The following is a 25,662-nucleotide window of genomic DNA, read 5'->3' as shown; positions in this document are numbered from 1 at the left end:
GATTTGTTACAAAGCAAGCTTCGCATGTTAAGGAAAGACAGGATTTTTTTTAAAGACCCAAATAGAATTTTAAAGATGAAAAATATTATTTCTGAGATAAAAATTATATTAGATGACTCAGTGCAACATGGTACCCTTGACTGGCTCCAGAAAATAAAAATGACATTGGTGGGAAATTGGTGAAATTTGAGTAAAGCCTGTAGTTTAATTGTATTGTATTAGTGTTAATTTCTTAGGTTTGATAGATGTACTATGTTTATATAAGGTATTAACATTAGAGAAAGCTTGGTGAAGGGTATATAGGAAACCTAGGTACTGTTCTGGAATTCTTCTGCCAACCTAAAACATTTTATAGGTTTCTTTTAAATATATTGAGTGGGATTAATGGCAGACCAAAACCTGCAGAACAAAATATTTGGTTAACTTGATGACATAGCAATATAAACTATCTAAAATAAAACATAGAGAGGAAAAAACTGAAAAAGAAAAGAAAGAGTAGAGTATCAGTGATCTTTGGGACAACCTCAAGTGCCCTAAGATAAGTACAACTGGGAAAAGGGTGACAGAATAAATAGTGTAAAAAAATAACGGTTGACATTTTTCCAAATATGATGAAAACTACCAACCCACAGATCCAAAAATCTCAACAAGCCTCAAGCAGAAGAAACATGAAAACACCTACACCAAGGCACATCACAATCAAATTGCTTACAACCAATGATAAAAAAAATATTAAAAGCAGCCAGAGAAAAAGGCACATTATGCAAAGGCACAGACATAAGGATGGCAGTAGACTTCCTTCTAGAAACCATGTAAGCCAGACAGTTGTGAAACATCTTTAAAATATGGGGGTGGAGGGGTTAGGGAGATAATACCATCAGAATTATGTACCAAGCAAGACTACTTCTCAAAAATGAAGGCAAAATAAAAATATTTTCAGATACACAGACGTTGAAATACTTTATCATCAGTAGACCATATCCATAAGAATGTTAAAAGAATTCCTTCAAGTAAAAGAAAAGTGATACCAGAAGGAAACCTAGATCTATACAAAGCAATTAGACCTGGAAGTGTAAATACATATAATATAAAAGATTTTTATATTATATATAAATACATATAAAAGATTTTAATATTATATACAAATACATATAGCAGTTTTTTCCTCTAATTTTTAAACTTCTTTTAAAACTAGTTGACTATTTGAAGCAAAAGTAGTACAATACTGCAGGATACGTAACATATGTGAAATGAAAATATATGACAACAATAGCTCAAAGCCCAAGAGAGGGGAAATAAAAGTGCATTGTTAAAAGGTTTATACACTATTGGTGAAGTGATACAGTATTAATTAAAGCTAAACTGATAGGTTATACTTAAAGCAACCACTAAAAATAAATGATCACTAGTATGCTGCTACGGGGCTTCCCAGGTGGCACAGTGGTAAAGACCTCATCTGCCAATGCAGGAGATAAAAGAGATGCAGACTCAAAGCTTGGGTTGAGAAGATCCCCTGGAGTAGGAAATGACAACCTGCTCCAGTATTCTTGCCTGGGAAATTTCATTGACAGAGAAGCCTTGTGGGTTACATTCCATGGGATTGCAAAGAGTCAGACACGACTGAGTGACTAAGCACACACACACACACCACCTGCCAATACACGAGATAAAATGAAATCATAGTGAATACTCAGTTAATCCAGAAGAATACAGAATACAATTTAAAAGGGAGAAAATAACAGATGGGACAATAGATAATAAAAAGCAAGATGGAAGATTTAAACCCAACCATATTCATAATCATTTAAAATATAAATGGCCTAAACATCCCAATTAAAAAGCAGAGGTTGTCAGATTGAATTTTTAAAGACCCAAATCTATCCTAATGGTGTATAAAGTCGATTTTAAAGAATATTAACAATGATAAAGGGCTCTCCTGGTGGCTCAGTGGTAAAGAACCTGCCTGCCAGTGGAGGGCACCTGCGTTCGATTCCTGGGTTGAGAAGATCCCCTGGAGAAGGAAATGGCAACCAACCCCAGTATACTTGCCATGGACAAGAATCCCATGGACAGAGGAGCCTGGCGAGCTACAGTCCATGGGATCACAAAAGAGCTGGACATAACTTAGTGACTAAACAACAGTGATAAACAGAATCATTTGAAAATGACAAAGGGATCAATTCATCAAGCACACATAACAATCCTAACAGTTCATGGATCTAATGGTAGAACTTCATAGTAAATGAAGCAAATACTGACAGAACAGACAGAGAAATAGACAAATCTATCACTGGAGCTGTAGATTTCATGACCTCTCCTTCAATAATTGAAAAAAAATAGAAAGTGAGGAAGGACAGAGAAGATTTGAACAACATTCTCCTCTAACTTGATATTTATAAAACACTTTATCCAGTAACAGCAGGATACACACTTTTTTTCAAAATGCATAGAAAACATTTATCATGAGGCGGGGCAGGCCACCAATATTTCTCATCCCCTCCAACTCTGAGTCGCAGAGGATAAATTTATGGTCAGTGCAGCTGAGAAGTTAGGGGTTCCCTTTCTCCCCAGAGTCCCCTCTTGTAGGGTGGAGGCTCTACACCAGATGGAGCAGCAGAGGATACTTGGGCCCCAATCTCACTCACCCCAGCTTTCAGGGTGCTGGGAGAGACAAGCTAAAATGACAAGAGGCTACTACCTACTACTCTTCACCCAGCACCCAGAGCAGTGGCTCAGAGACTTCATCCAGGGGAAGAGGAAGTCTATAAGAAGGGAAAATTCCAAAGCTCTCCTTCAAAGGAACTGACTCCATCTGAAACAGAGTGAGTAGAAGTTAATCCTAAACATGCCCCAGGAAACAGTGTACAGTAATGCAAAGACAAATAACCCAATTTTAAAAAGGGCAAAGGATCTGAATAACTGTTTCTCCAGAAAAGATATATAAATGGCCAATATGCATGTGAGAAATGCTCTACGTCACTTATCATAAAGGAAATGCAAACCACTATGAGATCACACCCACTAGGATGGTTATAACTAAAAAGGCAGATAATAACAAGTGTTCGTGAGGTTCTGGAGAAATTAGAACCCCAATAGATTGCTGATGGGATGTAAAATGGTACAGTCATTTTGGAAAACAGTCTGATAATTCCTCAGAAGATTAAGGAGAGTTATCATATGACCCAGCAATCCCACTCTTAGGTATGTACCCAAGGAAATGAAAACATATATCCATACAAAAACTTGTATTATATGAATGTTCATAGCGATAATATCCATAACAGTCAAAAAGTGGGAACTCAATGTCCTTCAACTGATGAATACATGAATGAAAACAGCCATTGTCGTAGACAATACTGTATCCTCCAAATATTCACATGTTGTGATCCTAACCCTAATGTGATCATAGGAGGTGGGGCCTTTGGGAGATGATTAAGTCAAAAGGGTTAAGCCCTCATGAATGGGCTTCAGTTCAGCTCAGTCACTCAGTCGTGTCCGACTCTTTGCAACCCCATGAACTGCAGCACACCAGGCCTCCCTGTCCACCACCAACTCCTGGAGTCCACCCAAACCCATGTCCACTGAGTTGGTGATGCCATCCAACCATCTCATCCTCTGTCATCCCCTTCTTCTCCTGCCCCCAATCTTTCCCAGCATCAGGGTCTTTTCCAGTGAGTCAGCTCTTCGCATCAGGTGGCCAAAGTATTGGAGTTTCAGCTTCAACATCAGTCCTTTCAATGAACACTCAGGACTGATCTCTTTTAGGATAGACTGGTTGGGTCTCCTTGCAGTTCAAGGGACCCTCAAGAGTCTTCTCCAACACCACAGTTCAAAAGCAACATGAATGGGATTAGTGCTTCTATAAAATAGACCCCAGAAATGTAAATTGATGCAGTCACTATGGAAAACAGTATGGGGGTTCCTCAAAAAACTAGAGTTGCCACATAATCCAACAATCCCCCTCTGGGGCACATATCTAGACAAAACTATATATAATTTGAAAAGATTCCAATGTTCATTGCAGCATAATTTACAATAGCCAAGCCTCCACAACTATGAAAAATAAATTTCTGTTGCTTATAAGCTGCCCAATCTATGGTATTCTGTTCTAGCAGCCCACATAGAGGAAGATACATAAACACCATGGAATTTAATTGACAAATTAAGTACTGATCCATGCTATACAATATAGCTCAAACTTAAAAGCATTACGCTGTTAATATATGAAAGAATTAGTCACAAAGGAACACATATCATATAATTTCATTGATATAAAATGACCAGAATAGAATTATATATAGAGAAAGTAGATTAGTGGTGGGCTGGGCCAAGCTGAGCACCGAAGAATTGATGCTTTTGAACTGTGGTGTTGGAGAAGACTCTTGAGAGTCCCTTGGACTACAAGGAGATTCAACCAGTCCATTCAAAAGCAGATCAGTCCTGGGTGTTCTCTGGAAGGAATGATGCTAAAGCTGAAACTCCAGTACTTTGGCCACCTCATGCGAAGAGTTGATTCATTGGAAAAGACTCTGATGCTGGGAGGGATTGAGGGCAGGAGAAGGGGATGACAGAGGATGAGATGGCTGGATGGCATCACCAACTCGATGGACGTGAGTTTGAGTGAACTCCAGGGGTTGGTAATGGACAGGGAGGCCTGGCGTGCTGTGATTCATGGGGTCGCAGAGTCAGACACGACTGAGTGACTGAACTGAACTGAGGGCCAGAAGAAACTTGAGTGGAAATGCAGTGTGACTGTTAATGGGGACAGAGTTTCCCTTAAAGGTGAAACTGCCTATCAATTGTTCATTCAGTCACTCCAATGTCTTTAAATGTATTCACCAAGAGTGGCCTATACATTGACTTAATTCTGCATCCATCCATCGATTCATTTATTGATCCTGTACACGTTCATGGCCCACACTGAGGACTGACCTGTGAGGGTGGATTCCTGGCCCTGAGTCACCTCCTCCAACTTTTGTACACCAATTAAGATCTCTAAGTAGACTCTGTGTAATTGGGTCTTTGGGACATCATCCCTGAAGTACCCCAAAGTTTCTAAGCTGGGTGAATTTCCCCCTCTAAATTGCCTTGGGGATGGTGCGGTCGCCTGGTGCAGGGAGCTTTGAAAGGTCCCTGCTCCCCAGGAGGCTGTCAGCCAGCATGGGGCTGGGAGCTGATCGGGCGGGCAGTCCCTGGCTGCTGACAGTGAACCACCGGGCACCCTGCTCAGCCTTGAGCCCACCAGAATCTCCTAGTTCTACCAAACCTGACACACTGCAGAGAATGCACTGCATTCTAAGTGCTTGGTCTACTTCTCCCAAATTCTAAGAGCTCCACTTCACTGTATCATATTGCAAACACTTCACTAAACTCTACGACAGCCTAGGTGTGTCTCCTTAGTTTGGAAAGCTCCAGTAATGTGAAACTCCGGGTCCTGTCCACTGAGGTTCCCTGGCTAGAGGAGGCTCAGACCTGCTTCTTGGACCTGTTTTCTCCTGATTACAGCCAGTGAAGGTTCCTGGTCTCAGAAACATCTTCCAGGAAACAAGGCACATGGATCTGGAAGAGGCTGAAGGTAAGTAAAAAAATGGTGACATGGGGCAGAGGAAAGGGCTGGGATCAGGAGCCCCAGGGAACTCCTGCAGCCCTGGTTTCCGCTCTAACTCACTGTGCTGCACTGGGCAAGCCGCTTCCTTCTTTAAGTTTGATTTCTCCCATACATAACAAGGGGTGGTCTTGCTGATCTGCAAGCCCCCTCCTAGTTCAGACAGGTGTCATCCAGACTAGGAACCGCTCGGATTGAGCAGCCAGCTGCTCACTCCCAATGTGTCTTAGCCTCAGGAAGTGGCAATGGGACAGGAAGAAGTTGGCTGTGGCCAGGCTGGGGGCTTCAGCTTGGCCTTCAGAATCTGAGTGAGGAGGGGAGAGGGAGACCTCCCTATGGGCTGGTGGGGCTAAGCAACAGGCTGGAAGCCAGTGAGAAAGCTGAGCACCATCCTCCAGGTGCACACACACAGCCATGATGCATACAGGACAGAGGGCTCAGGTGGGCTAGGAGAGGATAAAGGGAGGCTCCCCAGGGGAAGTGGCACTTGGACTGGTTTTCACATAGCGTTTGGCCAGAAGATACGCTGAAAGACAACACTGTGGGCTCTGCAAACAAAGCTCCCTGGCCCAGCTCTGGGAAGCAGAGTCCCATAGCCTGCAGCCACATCCCTTCTCCCGGCTCTTCTTGGCCCCCAGTACAGGAGAGAAGGCTGAGCGGCTCAGATTCTCAGGTTCTCAGCACTCGGGCCGGAAGGCAGATTAAGCACTGAGCAGGTCTGCTCACCATGTCCCAGGTCTGAGCTTTCTTTGTGCTCATGGTTCATCCCAGGCAGAGATTGCTCCCCAACTGCAGGGCTGCTGCTTCTCCCGTGATACGTCAGGGCCCCTGCCTGGTCTCCATGCACCTCCTCTGTCCAGCCTGGTCCTCTGAAGCTCTGGCCACAGGTTCAAGGGCCTGCTTTACTGGTTGTGTGTGTGTGTATGTGTGTGTGTGTGCATGTATGTGTGTGAAAGAGAACAAGAGTGAGTGCCTGCTGCACATACACTCAAGCAAAGGACTGTACATGCACAGACATGAGCCTGATGTGGTGTGTATACTCACAGGTGAAGGTGTGCACCTGGCTGCCAGTCAAGTGTTTGTGCACACAGGCAGGCAGGTGTGTCTCTAGACACAGTCAAAGCGAGGCAAGACCTTCTATCTGAGATCCCAGGGCAAGGCCAGTGCTTTCTTTGCTGCAGAAAGGCCCCTCCGCCCCCGAGGCAGCACGCAAAGTCAGGACCCCGCGTCTGTGCATGTGAGAGTATAGTCCACAGTGGCCCCAGTCTGGGCCTGACTGGGTGCTGGAGGCCCAGGGAGACCCACAGAGAGTCCACATCAGGAAGGATTTTGTGACGCGTCGAGTGGCCTGACAGCAAAAAGAAAAGTGTGTCTAAGGGAGTAACCTTTCTGTCACTAGAGGCATGCCAACAGAAGCAGGATGAGGCTCAGCTAGGAACTGGAGAGGATTTTTATCAGGGAATGGTTGAGGCTTCCTGGCCTGGAGGCACATGTGTTCTCATTCCTTCCCCTAATGCCTAGCACCCTGTCTGGGGTGTGACAGGAACTCAATCCCTTCTCGATTCTGAAAGCAATAAACATGGTAGAACTAACAGAAGGAAACTGTCTCCCGCAAGGGTGGCATTGAGAGGACTGGTGCCCAGACCAGGCTTAGACAGTGTGTCCCACGGGTTCCAAGAGCCCGAAACACGAGGGAAAGTTTAAGTCCTGCTCCTTAGCTGGTGAGAAGATTGGGAGTAGGGAGAAACACTTAGGAAAAAGATGTCCATCTAGGGTGATGAAAGAACAACCAATATTTGGGGTTTAACAGAAGCAAACATCTGCTGTGAGCTCAGTGTAGCTGTCATGCTGTTAGGAGAACAGGATTCTAGACTCATCTTGCCAAGAACCTGCTGTGCAGCCTCAGTTTCCCTACCTGCACAGTGGGAGCTCCAGTGGATTAATCTCTCAGAGCTTATTGCAATTTGATGCCTAGGAGTTCATGAAGCCCAAGAAGCCCTGGCAAAGTTTAAGAGAAAATAGGAGGCAGGCTGAAGGCCCATCAAAGTTTCACTCAAAAACATATCAGTAGTCAGTTCAGTTGCTCAGACGTGTCCAAATCTTTGTGACCCCATGAACTGCAGCATGCTAGGGTTCCCTATCATCAATCCCAGTGCTTGCTCAAACTCGTGTCTCTTGAGTCAGTGGTGCCATCCAACCATCTCATCCTCTGTCTTCCCCTTCTCCTCCCGCCTTCAATCTTTCCCAGAATCAGGGTCTTTGCTAATTAGTCAGCTCTTTCCATCAGGTGGTCAAAGTATTGGTGCTTCAGTTTCAGCATCAGTCCTTCCAATGAATATGGTGAAGATCAATTCTGAAGGTCAATCCACAGTAGCTGATGAAGCAGGACCTATGGGCTCACAGGTGGACGAGCCCCTAATAGGCTCAGAGGCCAGGAGCCCCTCCAATACAAAGCACGTGTGCTTCATGCATGGAGACCAGAGCTGACTGCAGAGGCAAGTCAGAGTTTTGCAGGCTTGGAGATAAATGAGACAGGCATCTTCATCAGTGGGAAGTGTGATATAACTCAAGACTTCCTGAAAGCCAGGAGGACCCTCAGAGACCATCTAGCCCAGTGATTCTCAAAGTGTGGTCCCCTGACCAACAGAACAGCATCACTCAGACTGAATAAGATAGAAACTCTGTTTTCACCAACTTTCCAGGTGATTCTCATGTGATCTTTACAGGTGCTTCTAAGATTTGAGGACCTTCCATCCAGCCCAGTGTTCCCGAAACTGTGCTCCTAGAATACTTATTTGCAGGAGGTTAACGGGTGCTCTGTAAAAGGAGGATCTAGGGTCAAATAAGTTTGGGAACTACCTACTCTCTGCATCACTTTCAGAAAGTCACCAATCACAGTGGTGTGTTAACGACTCTGAGAAGTTCCACAGTAAATTCTTTGCTTTTGATTAATCCAACGTTGTTTCAAAATGCTTTTTCAGATTGCCCACATTTCCATTAACACTCTCTTAGAGAAATTCTGACCCACCTCATTCCTCGTTTTCCATGTGGATCTATTGATAACTGGAAGAAGTATTGGGACTACCCAAAGTCTCAGAGAGAAAGTGTGTCAGGGCTCAAAAAGGCCCTAGCAATATGCTTCACCCATAAACCCTGCACCCTCTTACCCTGCCTCACAGCCATGCATCCCTCCAGAGCTCTGTGATATGGAGCCAGTCAACAGCACAGAGGTGTCTGAGTTCTTCCTGAAAGGATTTTCAGGTTACCCTGCCCTGGAGCACCTGTTCTTCCCTCTGTGCTCAGCCATGTACCTGGTGACCCTGCTGGGGAACACAGGCATCGTGGTGGTCAGCGTGCTGGATGCCCGCCTGCACACACCCATGTACTTCTTCCTGGGCAACCTCTCCATCCTGGACATCTGCTACACATCCACTTTTGTCCCCCTGATGCTTGTCCACCTCCTGTCAGCCCAGAAGACCATCTCCTTTCTTGGCTGTGCACTCCAGATGTGTCTGAGTCTGTCTACAGGCTCCACAGAGTGTCTGCTGCTCGCCATCATGGCCTATGATCGCTACCTGGCCATCTGCCGGCCCCTTAGGTACCCCGTGCTGATGAGCCACCGGCTCTGCTGGTTGCTGGCCGGAGCTGCCTGGGTCCTCGGTCTCTGCAAGTCAGTGACTGAGACAGTCATCGCCATGAGGCTGCCCTTCTGTGGCCACCGTGTGGTCAGTCACTTCATCTGCGAGATCCTGGCAGTCCTGAAGCTGGCCTGTGGTGACACGTCCATCAGTGAGGTCTTCCTGCTGGTGGGTGCCATCTTGCTGCTGCCCGTGCCCCTGGCCTTCATCTGCCTGTCCTACACACTTATCCTGGCCACCACCCTGAGGGTACCCTCAGCCGCCGGGCGCCGCAAAGCCTTCTCTACTTGCTCAGCACACCTGGCCGTGGTTATGCTTTTCTATGGCACCGTCATCTTCATGTACATGAAACCCAAGAGCAAGGAGGCTCATATCTCTGACGAGGTCTTCACGGTCCTCTATGCTGTGGTCACACCCATGCTGAACCCCGTCATCTACAGCCTGAGGAACAAGGAGGTGAAGGAGGCCGCCAGGAAGGTGTGGGGCAGGATACAGACCTCCAGGTGAGGGAGGCCGGGGCTCCTGCAGGTTAGCAGCTCAGGTTTGCCTTCGCCTACAGAGAGGATGGGTAGGGCGCAGAGTTGGGGGTCTGGAATCTTCAATCCAGAAAGGCAGCACCACCTCCCACTATTCCTGCCACAGATCCGAGCTCACAATTCACCTTTGTTCCTTCCCCAGGCAGAGCTTTGGGCCATCAGTCCCCGCATCTTCACACCAGCCTCCCTGCTGGCCTCAAGATTTCAGTCTTGTTCCAGCCAATCTATCCTCCAAGGGTCATCCAGAGGGATATTTCGGAAAAGTCTATTTGATCATGTGTCTGTCTTGGCTGAAACCCCTGAATGGCTCCCAGAGCTCTCAGGATGAAATGAAAGGGCTTCGCTGGGTGCATTCCAGACCCCTGTAGCCTGGCCCTGCTGCTCATGACCAATCCCCTCCCCGCCCTGTGTCGCACAGACTCCCTCTTGTCAGCCGCACACACCAATCCCGCCGGAGCCTCGTGTGCCCGCAATGCCCGACTCTGTGCCGTTCTTGGTTCTTCCCACAAGGCAGCTCCCACCCGAAACACAGCTCCATGTGTAAAAGGACTATCTGATCCTCGAGGCTCTTCTTTTTATTTTTAAAATGAAATTCTCTAAGCTACACATGAGGTCCTTGTTGTTTTCCTATTTTACATAGAGTACTGTAAATCTGTTAATCCCCAACTCCTGATTTACCCCTCCCCCACCTCAAGGCCCATCTTGAATGACACCTCCTCCAGGAAGCCTCCCCACTCTGCACCTCTCACTGTGCTCCTCCTGCTTTATTTCAGTGTTGCTCTAAGAGCCAGTAATACGGGATTTCACTCTGTCCCAAGGTCTGGCCCTGCCCAACCCCAAGCCCACACCGGTTTCTCAAATAAACAGAAAATACATCAATGTAGGGCAGAGCCTGGGGTCCTCCCCAAATCTGAGCAGAGCTGAGATGAAGTTCACAGATGACAGGCACAGTCTAGCGCCTGGGGAGCTCACAGCAGAGGCAGTGCCAAGGCCCAGCCTCCACGATTTCCAGCCCAGCCCAGGCCCTGGGACGCTGGTCACCGGAGCAGCGGAGGGTCTGGCTTCCTCTGTCGCTTTAGCAGCAGCCGCTCCACTGCCTCCCTGCCGAGCGTCCAGGCTTCATGTGGCCTTGGGGAGACTCTGCTTCACCCGTCCTCAACCCACCTACTAAGACCCTGCCATTTCCACCTCTTCCTGGAGCTCGGCCTCTTCCCAGGTTTGAACACACAGAGGAAATGGACTCAGGCTTGAGAGCATCTCCATTCCCTGCCTCCTCTGGCCTCAGTGGTACCATCTTGTGTGATGGGAGAGCTCAGCTGCCGAGCAGCAGGCCAGCTCTCCTGCGCCCTGTAGGTAAGCACAGTGCTTGTCTGAGCCCTCAGGTACCCTCCAGTCTGTCTTCCTGCTTCCTCTGCTGGTCAGAACAGAGGCACAGAGGAGAGCAGCGCAGCCCGCAGCCCACAGCTGACCAAGCCCGGGCGAAGCTTCTGCAGAGATGTTCTGCTAGGCCTTTGATGCCATGACAGGAGTTTGGACTTTATGCTGTGGGGACGGGAGTTTACAATCACACTTCCTTTTAGCAGGGTCACTGATTAGACACCATACTTCACCCATGAAACTGCAAAGAATTTTTCTAACATATATCGCTAACTATAGTGCGGTGAAGCAGGTAATATCATACACAGCAGGTGAGGGTGTGAATAAATTTATATGAACTTCCTGCCAAGTAAGTTGTGGGTATCAGTCAAGAGACTTGAAAACTTCACACCCTTTGACCCAACACCTCTACTTTTATGAATTACTCAGAGAAAATTATTACAGGTACAAAGATTTGTGTATTTATCTATCTATATGTTATTAATCACAGAGGTATTTTTGGCAACAAAAAATTGTAAGACTCATAATGTTTAACTGGGGCAGAATGTGTAAATAAATTCTGGTGGAGCCCAATGATGGATTGTGACATAGCCATTGTAAATCTTATTTTTTGAAGAATAATTGATGAAGGGAAATGCTCACACTGTAATTAATATAAAAAAGGTAGAACAAGTAACTTTGTACTCAATATAATCTCAATTTTTTAAATGATACTTTCTTAAGGATATATGAATATGTATATAGAAATTCCTGGAAAATTAGGACAAAACATTAACAAATGTTTCCTACAGGTGATGGAGTTACAGATTAATATTGCTTTCTGAATTATTCTTTCCAACCTTGTTCAATACTTCTAAAATGAACATAACTTAGAGCTTAAAAGATAGTATTGTTTTTGAGAAATGGAAGATCACGTGGCTCCAGATAGAGCACAGAGGAAAAGCGCCCATGCCTGAAGGCAGGAAGTGAGGAAGCATGGATGGGGCCTGAACCAGGTGGGCGGTCAGGCAGAGAGCGTGGAGCTGATGTCCTGGGGACATCGGGCTGATGGCAGAGATGGCTGAAGAAGGAGGAGACTGTGGTTTGATGCTTGAGCTTCTGGGGTTTTTGGATGGATATCGCATCACCCTGAGAGACGCCCTGAGAGATAAGGAAGAAAAGAGTAGGCTGGAGGTGGCGGGAGGGCTGGGGGGAGCTTGTCTGTGGGCATCCATGGAGTGCCAAGATGGTCCCATTTCTTTGGGGTCACAAGCCTACAGCTTCATGGGCTATTCCTGATTTCCATGAATGTTCTGATCAGATGCTTAAATTGCAAGGAAACCCACCTGTCTCCTCATTTAGCTCTTCAGAGAGAGCAGTTGTTCTTGCATGGAAGAGATGGCACCCCTAAAGCTCTCGTCCTTGTGATCACATCCTGTGTATGCACATGGGGGAAGGAGAAGGAGGGTGATCTCAAGGTAGGAAATTGAGATTTTAGCAGAAGGAAAGCACTGGATCTCAAACGGCAGCTCCTGTGTGGGGTGCTGGGGAGGTTGGGGGTAAATTGGACACAGCCCTGTGATTTCCGTGGCTCACAGTCTATTGTGTGAGAGAGAATGACATGCACAACAAACCGTGCTAATGACTGTGTGAGCATCATGGTGTCAGAATGGTCAGTGCTGTGCAGACGTCTGAGAGGGCAGCCCCAGGGAGGAGGTGGGTGTGAGCTGAGCCTTGGAGGATGAGTACAGAGAGAAAGGTGCTCTAGCCTGAGGAAAGCAGAAGAGGGAGGGGACAGGAGCCGGTAGGGTTTGTCCACCATTGGGGAGTGTAGTCTGCTGAGGTGGGGAGGCATGCCCGAAGGTGCAGGAGGTGAGGCGGGGTTGAGGGGAGGCCAGAGCCTGATGACAAAGCCCTCCGATGTCCATGCCATTCCCACTTAGTCTCTCTGATGGAGACAAGTTTGGGGAGAGAAATGCAGAGTTAGGTGGTTTCCTACCATTTACTTGCCTGGAAACAGCCCCACTCCTGTGTCCAGTGTCGGAATTGGAGGTTATCAGGACTCTTGGACATAGACAAAGGTCTTATACTTGAATCTGAAATGAAGCTGTGGACTTAATCCAGCCACATGAAGTCATAACCTGGGAGAGACCTGCCCTTTTAACTTCTGCTTTCCAGACCTCAAGTTTTACTCTGTTTTTACATTCGAGACTCAAAGAGAATCTAGATGTTTCTAAAGCCAAGTGAGAGGAGGGAATAGGATCAAGGTCACCAAGAGAAAGGGGATGCCTGCAAACACTGGGAGGGAAGAAGGCACGTAAGCCTCTGCTGAGTCACCAGCACTCAGTGCATAGTAGGTGCTCCATAATAATATCCTGGATGTGCGAATTAATAAGCCATCACACTCAGGCAGTTATTCACCTGTTTGCCAAACTTCAGCAAGACAATCTTCAAATGTTTACACGGGTAAGATTTACGGTCAATGTCTGACCCAGATTAATCACCTACCCCATATGATCCAGAAACTTCCTTAATAATATCACCCTGATTTAGGCTGGGGGAGGGAAAACCAGCAGAAGCTCTGGGGAGAGAGGGAGTCCTGACAGATGCTGGAGGTCTTGTCTGGGAGGAGGGGAGCACTGATCCAGCAGGTGCCATGGTTGAAGGCTCACTCTCTGACCTGAAGCCTTGCCGCTAGGTGATTTACCAGTACTTTTTAATGTGAGTCTCATCTGGACTACACAGAATCCCCACTTTTCAAAAGGAAATTGAGGCTCGCAGGCCAAGTGACTTGGTCAATGTTGAGAGCTATACTTAGTTATGAAGCTGTCATGCAGTGCTGGGTTTTTGAACTGACTATCTGTTGACTGACTGGCCTTGGAAGCATTCACAGTATGAGGTGCCTGGACAAAGTAGACAGAGTCTGCTCTCAGGTGTGACAGAGGAGACAGGTGTGCAGCACAAGAACGGGGAGGATGGCCAAGGGCTGTGGGAGGAAGAAGGGAGCAGGCAACTGTGCAGGGGGCAGGTGGGAGAGGAGGAGAGAGGAGTTGGGCTCTGAAGAGGACAAGAAGCATTCCCCTAGTGGGGAGGAGACAGAGGACAAGCCTTCAAAAGGGAACTTCTTGGGCAAAGGTATAGCTCTGGGGACAGACATGGTTTATTTAGGAAGAGTAAGCTCACCGGCTGATATGAACGATAGATGCAATTCTACAGGAAGAATGAGAGGGAGGGAACCATTGCTGAAGGACAGAGAGGACTCTAATGTTGTCACAGGACATTGGCCTCATGTCCATCAAGGAGTGAAGAGATGGAGGGAGGAATGATTTGATCTTCTGACAAGTTAAAGTTTACTATCAGCTCCTATTTATCCCTAAGAGCAGGGGGTCAACTGGGCCACAAGACAGCTCTCCATCTAACACTTGACACTTGGCTCCCTCCAGACACTGGCATTTCCCAAGGGGCTGAGACCAGCTCAGAAGAGACATGGAGGCTCCTGGGCAAAGACTGTGGCCGCTTCCCACCTTCCCTTTATAGAGCAGGTCAGTGACCCAGGACACCTCTGCCAGATTAGAACCTGCATTTCCCTCCTGTGTAATATTATTGTCAATATCATTTATTCTAAAAAGCTATATGGAGGCCAAGAAGAGACTCAAATGGCTTTTATGACTAGAGTTAAATGTTGTGACCTGTGGCTCTATTGGGATAAGTATGTTCTTGTATATTCTTTTAAAAATCAATGCATGGTCTCTGATCTTAAGGAGAGACACCTGAATAAGGCTTGTACATCCTATACAGTAGAAATGTTCAACCTTTATGCCCAAAGGAATGAGGTGACCATCATTCATCACCCACCTGCCTTCCCAAGCTCATCCCACTTAATTTGAGAAAGAGGAGCAGCACTTGTTATAATTGTGGCATCTTTTGTTCTCTTAGTTTTCTTACTGCTATAGCCCAGCACCTAAACACCCTGCACAGGGTAGGCACTGTCAAATCCTCAGTAAGTGAATGAATCTGAAATCCTATGGGCATCATTCAGCCATATGAAGTCATAACCTAGAAAACGTGCTTCCTCTTAATAACCAAGAACACTGCAGATTCAAAGAGCTCAAGAAACAACAATTTATTCTCTCGTCTCCCCTAGGTCAGCCTGGAGAGAAGAGAGAAGAGCTTAGGAGATTAGAATGGACCCGATCTCCTGTAAGTTACACCAGAACGACAAAACTGAGGGGGTTTGCTTACAGACCTGACGTCCACTCTCTCATTATACTGATGGTGAACCTGAGTTCCAGAGGCGGGGCTGACCCTCCCCAGGTCACACATCCATGTTGCTTGGCTCCCAGGCCCATTGGTGCTTAACCAACAGCTTCATGGTGCAGATGGGAAAAGAGGGAGAACGAGACGGATGGAGAGTGAGACGAATGGGGCAAAGCAGATGGCCGAAACAGAGTTTGTCCTGGTGGGGCTACACGACCACTACAATCTAGAGATGGTCCTGTTTGTGCTCTGCCTGGGCATCCACTCCGCGAACGTGCTGGGGAACACCCTCCTCATCGGGCTGAACATGCTGGACCCCCACCTGCACACCCCCATGTACTTCTTCCTCAGCAACCTCGCCCTCATGGACATCTCTGGCACATCCTTTTTCCTGCCTCTCATGCTGGTCAACTTCCTGGAAACCCAGAGCACCATCTCCTTCCCTGCCTGTGCCCTGCAGATGTACCTGACCCTGGCGCTGGGCACCACGGAGTGCGTGCTCTTGGCCATGATGGCGTGTGACGGGTATGTGGCCATCTGCCAGCCTCTTCCCTACTCAGAGCTCATGAGCTGGCACACGTGCATGTGGATGGCGACCCTGACCTGGGGGGAGGGCTTTGCCAACTCCCTTCTCCATTCCATTCTCACCTGGAGCCTCCCCTTCTGTGGCCACAATATCATCAACCACTTCTTCTGTGAAATCTTGGCAGTGCTGAAACTAGCCTGTGGGGACATCTGTCTCAATGCACTGCTATTAACGGTGTCTTCAGCTGTTGTGACACTGCCCCCACTGCTGCTCATCTTCCTGTCCTACGTGTTCATCCTCACTGCCCTCCTGCGGGTGCCCTCTGCTGCCGGCGGGCACAAAGCCTTCTCTACCTGCTCTGCCCACCTCACAGTGCTGGTGATTTTCTATGGGACTATCTCCTTCATGTATTTCAAGCCCAAGGCCAAGGACCTCTACTTGAATAAGCTTCTTGCATTTTTCTATGGGGTCGTGACCCCATCGCTGAACCCCATCATCTACAGCCTAAGGAATGCAGAGGTGAAAGCTGCTGCCGTAGCTCTGCTGAGCGGAGATCTCCTCTCCAGGAAGATGGCCCGCTTTCCTGTTGTTCTCTAAGTCCATCAGGCAGGTGTGTGTGTGCTGAGTCACTTTAGTCCTGTCCAAATCTTTGGGAACCTATGGACTCTAGTCTTCCAGGCTTCTTTGTCCATGGTATTCTCCAGGCAAGAATACTCGAGTGGGTTGCCAGGTCCTCTTCCAGGGGATCTTCCCGACCCAGGTATCGAACCAAGGTCTCTTATGTCTCCTGTATTGTCAGGGGGATTCTTTACCACTAGCGCCACCTCGGGAACTAGTTATACTGTGGCGTGACTTCAAAATTGCAGAGGCTTAAAAATACAAAGGTTCTTTTTCTTTTTTTTTATTTCTTTTTTTTTCTCTCTGCTTAATTTTATTTTATTTTATTTTTTAATTTTATTTTATGTTTAAACTTTACAATATTGTATTAGTTTTGCCAATTATCGAAATGAATCTGCCACAGGTATACCTGTGTTCCCCATCCTGAACCCTCCTCCCTCCTCCCTCCCCATACTCTCCCTCTGGGTCATCCCAGTGCACTTGCTCACTCTCCAAGTCCATCAGATTTTGGACGGGGGATCAACTTCATCTTTTTCATCCTGTGGGCCTCAAGATGATAAAGCATCTGCCTTATGCACACTACTAGTCAAATGATAAAAGAAGAGGAGAAGATGACAAAGCCTGTGTGGATTCTTTCAGCTTCCACTCAGAAATTACCTGTTACTTCTACTTCTACCTCCTTGGCCAATCATTCAGGGCACAGGCCAGAGCGGACACCAAGGCCTGGGGATGCCCACCTACCCCATTTCTGGAGGGACGGATAAGACTAAGGAATCCTGAAGAGCCTGGTGACAATGCCACTACCCTACCGTCAACCCAGGAGCTACTAGAGATTTCTAGAGCTTCCATTCTCTGGCCAGCTGTGCCTCACTGGCTGCTTCCAGGTTAATCACCCCAGGGAGCCCTGGTTAGCTGGCTTGTGTGACTCTGGACTGGAGTATCCAGCTAGGTTTCCACCGGCCCTCCAAGAGCTTACTCTGCTCTCAGGTTCTGGGTTCAGGTTGAGCACGAGAGAATCTGGAAGAGATGGAAAGGCAGAGGCAAGGCCGTGCTGAGGTGGTGGAGCCCTCACTTGCTGTCAGTGCAGCCCCTCGGGCTCCTGCCAGGCCACCTGCAGCTGCTGTGAGGCCCGAGCGAAGGGAGCTCCAATCAGAGAGTGCCAGGTCCTCCTGTGGGTCACCAGTGTCACTGAACCCAAGACAATGAGGGCCTGACATGGGTCCCACCGTGTCCTCTTGAGCGCTGGTCTGTCCCCACCTGCCCCATACCCACCGGAGCACAGCTTCAGACGCGACACCAAGCGCAGAGGCCGAGCATGGCACAGGCTTCTCCTGCAGCTCCCACAAATGACAGCTCTGTTCTCCACAACAAAGCCTTACATCACACACTGGTCCTGCTACTTTGGCCACATCCTGGCTGATTCACCACCCAAGAACCTATGGTGCCTCCCTCTTACCACAGAAGGAAGACCACATTCTTCAGCTGAGTCCTTGGGCCCCCAGAAAACAGCCCCCGCTTTGTGAGCCTGATGTTCTATCCACGCTGCACACCACCAACCCCTCTCCACATTGTCAGTACTCCCCACATCTCTGTATGTTGTTCATGCTGTTCCCTGGGGAGATCTGGAATTTTTTTTCAAGCCACCTTAGACACCATCACTTGAACACAGCCTTTCCTAGCTTTTTAAAGGGGCTCTCTCCTTTGTGTCCCACCACACTTTGTTGGCACAGTTTGTTTGCTATGTAAACCCTTCTGACTGATGTTGAGGCTGAAACTCCAATACTTTGGCCACCTGATGCAAAGAACTGACATTTGAAAAGACCCTGATACTGGGAAAGATTGAAGGTGGGAGAAGAAGGGGACGACAGAGGATGAGATGGTTGGATGGCATCACCAACTCAATGGGCATGAGTTTGAGTAAACTCCGGGAGTTGGTGATGGACAGGGAGGCCTGGCATGCTGCAGTCCATGGGGTTACAAGAGTGGGACACGACTGAGGGACTGAACTGAACTGAAGCCCTTCTGCTTTGTGTCCACAATGTTTCATAACAATGTGGGTGCCTCGAAGGCAGGACTCTTTAGGGGCTTGTCTCTGTAGCTCCACAGAACTTTCCCAACAGAAGGTTATTGAACTGTCACTCAAATACGCAGATGACACCACCCTATTGGCAGAAATTGAAGAGGAACTAAAGGGCCTCTTGATGAAGGTGAAAGAGGAGAGCAAAAAAGCTGGTTTAAAACTCAACATTCAAAAAACAAAGATCATGGCATCCAGTCCAATCACTTCATGGCAAACAGATGAGGAAACAATGGAATCAGTGACAGACTATTTTCTTGGGCTCCAAAAATCACTGTATATGCTGACCACAGCCATGAAATTCAAAGACACTTGGCGACTTGGAAGAAAAACTATGACAAACCTAGACAGCATATTACAAAGCAGACACATTACTTTGCCGACAAAGGTCTGTCTAGTCAAACCTGTGGTTTTTCCAGTAGTCGTGTATGGATGTGAGAGTTGTGCCATAAAGAAAGCTGAGCACCAAAGAATTGATGCTTTTGAACTGTGGTGTTGGAGAAGACTCTTGAGAGTCCCTTGGACAGCAAGGAGATCAAACCAATCCATCCTAAAGGCAATCAATCCTGAATATTCATTGGAAGGACTGATGCTGAACCTGAAGCTCCAATATTTTAGCCACCTGATGTGAAGAACTGACTCATTGGGAAAGATGCTGATGCTGGGAAAGGTTGGAGGCAGGAGGAGAAGGGGAAGACAGAGGATGAGATGGTTGGATGGCATCACCAATGAATGGACATGAGTTTGAGTGAACTCCAGGAGTTGGTGATGGACAGGGAGGCCTGGCGTGCTGCGATTCATGGGCTCGCAAAGAGTCAGACATGACTGAGCAACTGAACTGAACTGAGGGCCAGAAGAAACTTGAGTGGAAATGGAGTGTGGCTGTTAATGGGGACAGAGTTTCCCTTAAAGGTGAAACTGCCTATCAATTGTTCATTCAGTCACCCCAATGTCTTTAAATGTATTCACCAAGAGTGGCCTATACATTGACTTAATTGTGCATCCATCCATCCATTCATTTATTGATCCTGTATACGTTCATGGCCCACACTGAGGACTGACCCGTGAGGGTGGATTCCTGGCCCTGAGCCACCTCCTCCAACTTTTCTACATCAATTAAGATCTCTAAGTAGACTCTGTGTAATTGGGTCTTTGGGACATCATCCCTGAAGTACCCAAAGGTTTCTAAGCTGGGTGAATTTCCCCTTCTGCCTCTAAATTGCCTTGGGGATGGTGCGGTCCCCTGGTGCAGGGAGCTTTGAAAGGTCCCTGCTCCCCAGGAGGCTGTCAGCCAGCATGGGGCTGGGAGCTGATCGGGTGGGCAGTCCCTGATTGCTGACAGTGAACCACTGGGCACCCTGCTCAGCCTTGAGCCCACCAGAATCTCCTAGTTCTACCAAACCTGACACACTGCAGAGAATGCGCTGCATTCTAAGTGCTTGGTCTACTTCTCCCAAATTCTAAGAGCTCCACTTCACTGTATCATATTGCAAACACTTTACTAAACTCTACGACAGCCTAGGTGAGTCTTCTTAGTTTGGAAATCTCCAGTAATGTGTAACTCCGCGTCCTGTCCACTGAGGTTCCCTGGATAGAGGAGGCTCAGACCTGCTTCTTGGACCTGTTTTCTCCTGATTACAGCCAGTGAAGGTTCCTGGTCTCAGAAACATCTTCCAGGAAACAAGGCACATGGATCTGGAAGAGGCTGAAGGTAAGTAAAAAAATGGTGACATGGGGCAGAGGAAAGGGCTGGGATCAGGAGCCCCAGGGAACTCCTGCAGCCCTGGTTTCCCCTCTAACTCACTGTGCAGCACTGGGCAAGCCCCTTCCTTCTTTGAGTTTCATTTCTCCCATACATAACAAGGGGTGGTCTTGCTGATCTGCAAACCCCCTCCCAGTTCAGACAGGTGACATCCAGGCTAGGAACTACTCAGATTGAGCAGCCAGCTGCTCACTCCCAATGTGTCTTAGCCTCAGGAAGTGGCAATGGGACAGGAAGAAGTTGGCTGTGGCCAGGCTGAGGGCTTCAGCTTGGCCTTCAGAATCTGAGTGAGGAGGGGAGAGGGAGATCTCCATGTGGGCTGGTGGGGCTAAGCAACAGGCTGGAAGCCGGTGAGAAAGCTGAGCACCATCCTCCAGGTGCACACACACAGCCATGATGCATACAGGACAGAGGGCTCAGGTGTGCTGGGAGAGGATAAAGGGAGGCTCCCCAGGGGAAGTGGCACTTGAACTGGTTTTCAGATAGCATTTGGCCAGAAGATACACTGAAAGACACTGTGGGCTCTGCAAACAAAGCTCCCTGGCCCAGCTCTGGGAAGCAGAGTCCCACAGCCTGCAGCCACATCCCTCCTCCCGGCTCTTCTTGGCACCCAGTCCAGGAGAGAGGGCTGAGCGGCTCAGATTCTCAGGTTCTCAGCACTCAGGCCGGAAGGCCGATGAAGCACTGAGCAGGTCTGCTCACCGTGTCCTGAGTCTGAGCTTTCTTTGTGCTCATGGTTCATCCCAGGCAGAGATTGCTCCCCAACCGCAGGGCTGCTGCTTCTCCCGTGATACGTCCAGGGCCCCTGCCTGGTCTCCACACACCTCCTCTGTCCAGCCTGGTCCTCTGAAGCTCTGGCCACAGGTCCAAGGGCCTGCTCTACTGGTTGTGTGTGTGTGTGTGTGTGTGTGTGTGTGTATGTGTGTGTGTGAAAGAGAACAAGAGAGTGCCTGCTACACATACACTCAAGCAAAGGACTGTACATGCACACACATGAGCCTGACGTGGTGTATATACTCACAGGTGAACATGTGCACCTGGCTGCCAGTCAAGTGTTTGTGCACACAGGTAGACAGGTGCATCTCTAGACACAGTCAAAGTGAGGCAAGACCTTCTATCTGGAATCCCAGGGCAAGGCCATTGCTCTCTTTGCTGCAGAAAGACCCCTCCGCCCCCGAGGCAGCACGCAAAGCTCGGGACCCCACGTCTGTGCATGTGAGGGCAGAGTCCACAGGGGGCCCCAGCCTGGGCCTGACTGGGTGGTGGAGCGCCAGGGAGACCCAGAGAGAGTCCACATCAGGAAGGATTTTGTGATGCGTCGAGTGGCCTGACAGCAAAAAGAAAAGTGTGTCTAAGGGAGTAACCTTTCTGTCACTAGAGGCATGCCAACAGAAGCAGGATGAGGCTCAGCTAGGAACTGGAGAGGATTATTGTCATGGAATGGTTGAGGCTTCCTGGCCTGGAGGCCCATGTGTTCTCATTCCTTCCGCTAATGCCTAGCACCCTGTCTGGGGTGTGATAAGAACTCAGTCCCGTCTCGATTCTGAAAGGAATAAACATGGTAGGACTAACAGAAGGAAACTGTCTCCAGCAAGGGTGGCATTGAGAGGACTGGTGCCCAACCCAGACCAGGCTTGGACAGTGTGTCCCACGGGTTCCAAGAGCCCGAAACACGAGGGAAAGTTTAAGTCCTGCTCCTTAGCTGCTGAGAAGATTGGGAGTAGGGGAGACACTTAGGAGAAAGATGTCCATCTAGGGTGATGAAAGAACAACCAATATTTGGGGTTTAACAGAAGCAAACATTTGCTATGAGCTCAGTGCAGCTGTCTTGTTGTTAGGAGAACAGGATTCTAGACTCATCTTACCAGGAACCTGCTGTGCAGCCTCAGTTTCCCTACCTGCACAGTGAGAGCTCCAGTGGATTAATCTCTCAGAGCTTATTGCAATTTGATGCCTAGGAGTTCATGAAGCCCAAGCAGCCCTGGCTCAGGTTAAGAGAAAATAGGAGACAGGCTGAAAGGTCCATCAAACTTTCACTCAAAAACACATAGGTAGTCAGTTCAGTTGTTCAGTCATGTCCAAAACTTTGCGATCCCATGAACTGCAGCATGCTAGGCTTTCCTGTCTATCATCAATCCCAGTGCTTGCTCAAACTCATGTCTCTTGAGTCAGTGGTGGCATCCAACCATCTTATCCTCTGTCTTCCCCTTCTCCTCCCTCCTTCAATCTTTCCCAGAATCAGGGTCTTTGCTAATTAGTCAGCTCTTTGCATCAGGTGGTCAAAGTATTGGTGCTTCAGTTTCAGCATCAGTCCTTCCAATGAATATGGTGAAGATCAATTCTGAAGGTCAATCCACAGTAGCTGATGAAGCAGGACCTATGGGCTCACAGGTGGACGAGCCCCTAATAGGCTCAGAGGCCAGGAGCCCCTCCAATACAAAGCACGTGTGCTTCATGCATGGAGACCAGAGCTGACTGCAGAGGCAAGTCAGAGTTTTGCAGGCTGAGAGATAAATGAGACGGGCATCTTCATCAGTGGGAAGTGTGATATAACTCAAGACTTCCTGAAAGCCAGGAGGACCCTCAGAGACCATCTAGCCCAGTGATTCTCAAAGTGTGGTCCCCTGACCAACAGAACAGCATCACTCAGACTGAATAAGATAGAAACTGTGTTTTCACAAACTTTCCAGGTGATTCTCATGTAATCCTTACAGGTGCTTCTAAGATTTGAGGACCTTCCATCCAGCTCATTGTTCCCGAAACTCTGCTACTAGAATACTCATTTGCAGAAGGTTAACAGGTGCTCTGTAAAAGGTGGATCTATGGTCAAATAAGTTTGGGAACTGCTTACTCTCTGCATCACTTTCAGAAAGTCACCAATCACAGTGGTGTGTTAATGACTCTGAGAAGTTCCGCAGTTAATTCTTTGCTTTTGATTAATCCAATGTTGTTTCAAATTGCTTTTTCAGATTGCCCACATTTCCATTAACACTCTCTTAGAGAAATTCTGACCCACCTCATTCCTCATTTTCCACGTGGATCTATTGAAAACTGGAAGAAGTATTGGGACTACCCAAAGTCTCAGAGAGAAAGTGTGTTAGGGCTCAAAAAGGCCCTAGCAATATTCTTCACCCATAAACCCTGCACCCTCTTACCCTGCCTCACAGCCATGCATCCCTCCAGAGCTCTGTGATATGGAGCCAGTCAACAGCACAGAGGTGTCTGAGTTCTTCCTGAAAGGATTTTCAGGTTACCCTGCCCTGGAGCACCTGCTCTTCCCTCTGTGCTCAGCCATGTACCTGGTGACCCTGCTGGGGAACACAGGCATTGTGGCAGTCAGCGTGCTGGATGCCCGCCTGCACACACCCATGTACTTCTTCCTGGGCAACCTCTCCATCCTGGACATCTGCTACACGTCCACTTTTGTGCCCCTGATGCTTGTCCACCTCCTGTCAGCCCAGAAGACCATCTCCTTTCTTGGCTGCGCACTCCAGATGTGTCTGAGTCTGTTTACAGGCTCCACAGAGTGTCTGCTGCTCGCCATCATGGCCTATGATCGCTACCTGGCCATCTGCCGGCTCCTTAGGTACCCCGTGCTGATGAGCCACAGGCTCTGCTGGTTGCTGGCCGGGGCTGCCTGGGTCCTTGGTCTCTGCAAGTCAGTGACTGAGACAGTCATCGCCATGAGGCTGCCCTTCTGCGGCCACCGTGTGGTCAGTCACTTCACCTGCGAGATCCTGGCAGTCCTGAAGCTGGCCTGTGGTGACACGTCCATCAGTGAGGTCTTCCTGCTGGTGGGTGCCATCTTGCTGCTGCCCGTGCCCCTGGCCTTCATCTGCCTGTCCTACACACTTATCCTGGCCACCACCCTGAGGGTACCCTCAGCTGCTGGGCGCCACAAAGCCTTCTCTACTTGCTCAGCACACCTGGCCGTGGTGATGCTTTTCTATGGCACCGTCATCTTCATGTACATGAAACCCAAGAGCAAGGAGGCTCATATCTCTGACGAGGTCTTCACGGTCCTCTATGCTGTGGTCACACCCATGCTGAACCCCGTCATCTACAGCCTGAGGAACAAGGAGGTGAAGGAGGCTGCCAGGAAGGTGTGGGGCAGGATACAGACCTCCAGGTGAGGGAGGCCGGGGCTCCTGCAGGTTAGCAGCTCAGGTTTGCCTTCGCCTACAGAGAGGATGGGTAGGGCGCAGAGTTGGGGGTCTGGAATCTTCAACCCAGAAAGGCAGCACCACCTCCCACTGATCCTGCCACATATCCGAGCTCACAATTCCACCTTTGTTCCTTCCCCAGGCAGAGCTTTGGGCCAGCTCTGAGCATCAGTCCCCGCATCTTCACACCAGCCTCCCTGCTGGCCTCAAGATTTCAGTCTTGTTCCAGCCAATCTATCCTCCAAGGGTCATCCAGAGGGATATTTCGGAAAAGTCTATTTGATCATGTGTCTGTCTTGGCTGAAATCCCTGAATGGCTCCCAGAGCTCTCAGGATGAAATGAAAGGGCTTCGCTGGGGGTATTCCAGACCCCTGCAGCCTGGCCCTGCTGCTCATGACCAATCCCCTTCCCCGCCCTGTGTCACACAGACTCCCTCTTGTCAGCCCCACACACCAACCCGGCAGGAGCCTCGTGTGCCCAGCAATGCCTGACTCTGTGCCCTTCTTGGTTCTTCCCACAAGGCAGCTCCCACCTGACACACAGCTCCCTCTGTAAAAGGACTTCCTGATCCTCGAGGCCTTCTTTTTATTTTTAAAATGAAATTCTCTAAGCTACACATGAGGTCCTTGTTGTTTTCCTATTTTATATAGAGTACTGTAAATCTGTTAATCCCCAACTCCTGATTTACCCCTCCCCCACCTCAAGGCCCATCTTGAATGACACCTCCTCCAGGAAGCCTCCCCACTCTGCACCTCTCACTGTGCTCCTCCTGCTTTATTTCAGTGTTGCTCTAAGAGCCAGTAATACGGGATTTCACTCTGTCCCAAGGTCTGGCCCTGCCCAACCCCAAGCCCACACCGGTTTCTCAAATAAACAGAAAATACATCAATGTAGGGCAGAGCCTGGGGTCCTCCCCAAATCTGAGCAGAGCTGAGATGAAGTTCACAGATGACAGGCAGAGTCTAGCGCCTGGGGAGCTGACGGCAGAGGCAGTGCCGAGGCCCAGCCTCCACGATTTCCAGCCCAGCCCAGGTCCTGGGACGCTGGTCACCAGAACAGCGGAGGGTCTGGCTTCCTCTGTCACTTTAGCAGCAGCCGCTCCACTGCCTCCCTGCCGAGCGTC

The 25,662-nt window shown here is 48.7% G+C and overlaps 3 protein-coding genes across 3 annotated transcripts; all 3 read left to right on the top strand.

Annotated features, from left to right (window-relative positions):
• The first annotated feature begins 8,811 nt into the window (after positions 1–8,811).
• On the top strand, positions 8,812–9,750 carry LOC113897842 (olfactory receptor 13J1-like). Its single transcript, XM_027550803.1, has one exon. It carries the CDS (start codon positions 8,812–8,814, stop codon positions 9,748–9,750), a length of 939 nt encoding a protein of 312 aa, XP_027406604.1.
• Positions 9,751–15,540: 5,790 nt separating this feature from the next.
• Positions 15,541–16,515, top strand: LOC113897452 (olfactory receptor 2S2-like). Its single transcript, XM_027550212.1, has one exon. It carries the CDS (start codon positions 15,541–15,543, stop codon positions 16,513–16,515), a length of 975 nt encoding a protein of 324 aa, XP_027406013.1.
• Positions 16,516–23,569: 7,054 nt separating this feature from the next.
• LOC113897841 (olfactory receptor 13J1-like) lies at positions 23,570–24,508 on the top strand. The gene has a single exon (XM_027550802.1). It carries the CDS (start codon positions 23,570–23,572, stop codon positions 24,506–24,508), a length of 939 nt encoding a protein of 312 aa, XP_027406603.1.
• The last annotated feature ends 1,154 nt before the right edge of the window (positions 24,509–25,662 follow it).

The sequence above is a fragment of the Bos indicus x Bos taurus genome, chromosome 8, assembly GCF_003369695.1.
Source record: "Bos indicus x Bos taurus breed Angus x Brahman F1 hybrid chromosome 8, Bos_hybrid_MaternalHap_v2.0, whole genome shotgun sequence".
NCBI lineage: Eukaryota > Metazoa > Chordata > Mammalia > Artiodactyla > Bovidae > Bos > Bos indicus x Bos taurus.
This window is presented reverse-complemented; position numbering and strand designations above follow the sequence as displayed.

Coding starts and splice junctions, on each gene's coding strand:
- LOC113897842 (XM_027550803.1), top strand. CDS start 8,812: ATGGAGCCAGTCAACAGCACAGAGGTGTCTGAGTTCTTCCTGAAAGGA.
- LOC113897452 (XM_027550212.1), top strand. CDS start 15,541: ATGGAGAGTGAGACGAATGGGGCAAAGCAGATGGCCGAAACAGAGTTT.
- LOC113897841 (XM_027550802.1), top strand. CDS start 23,570: ATGGAGCCAGTCAACAGCACAGAGGTGTCTGAGTTCTTCCTGAAAGGA.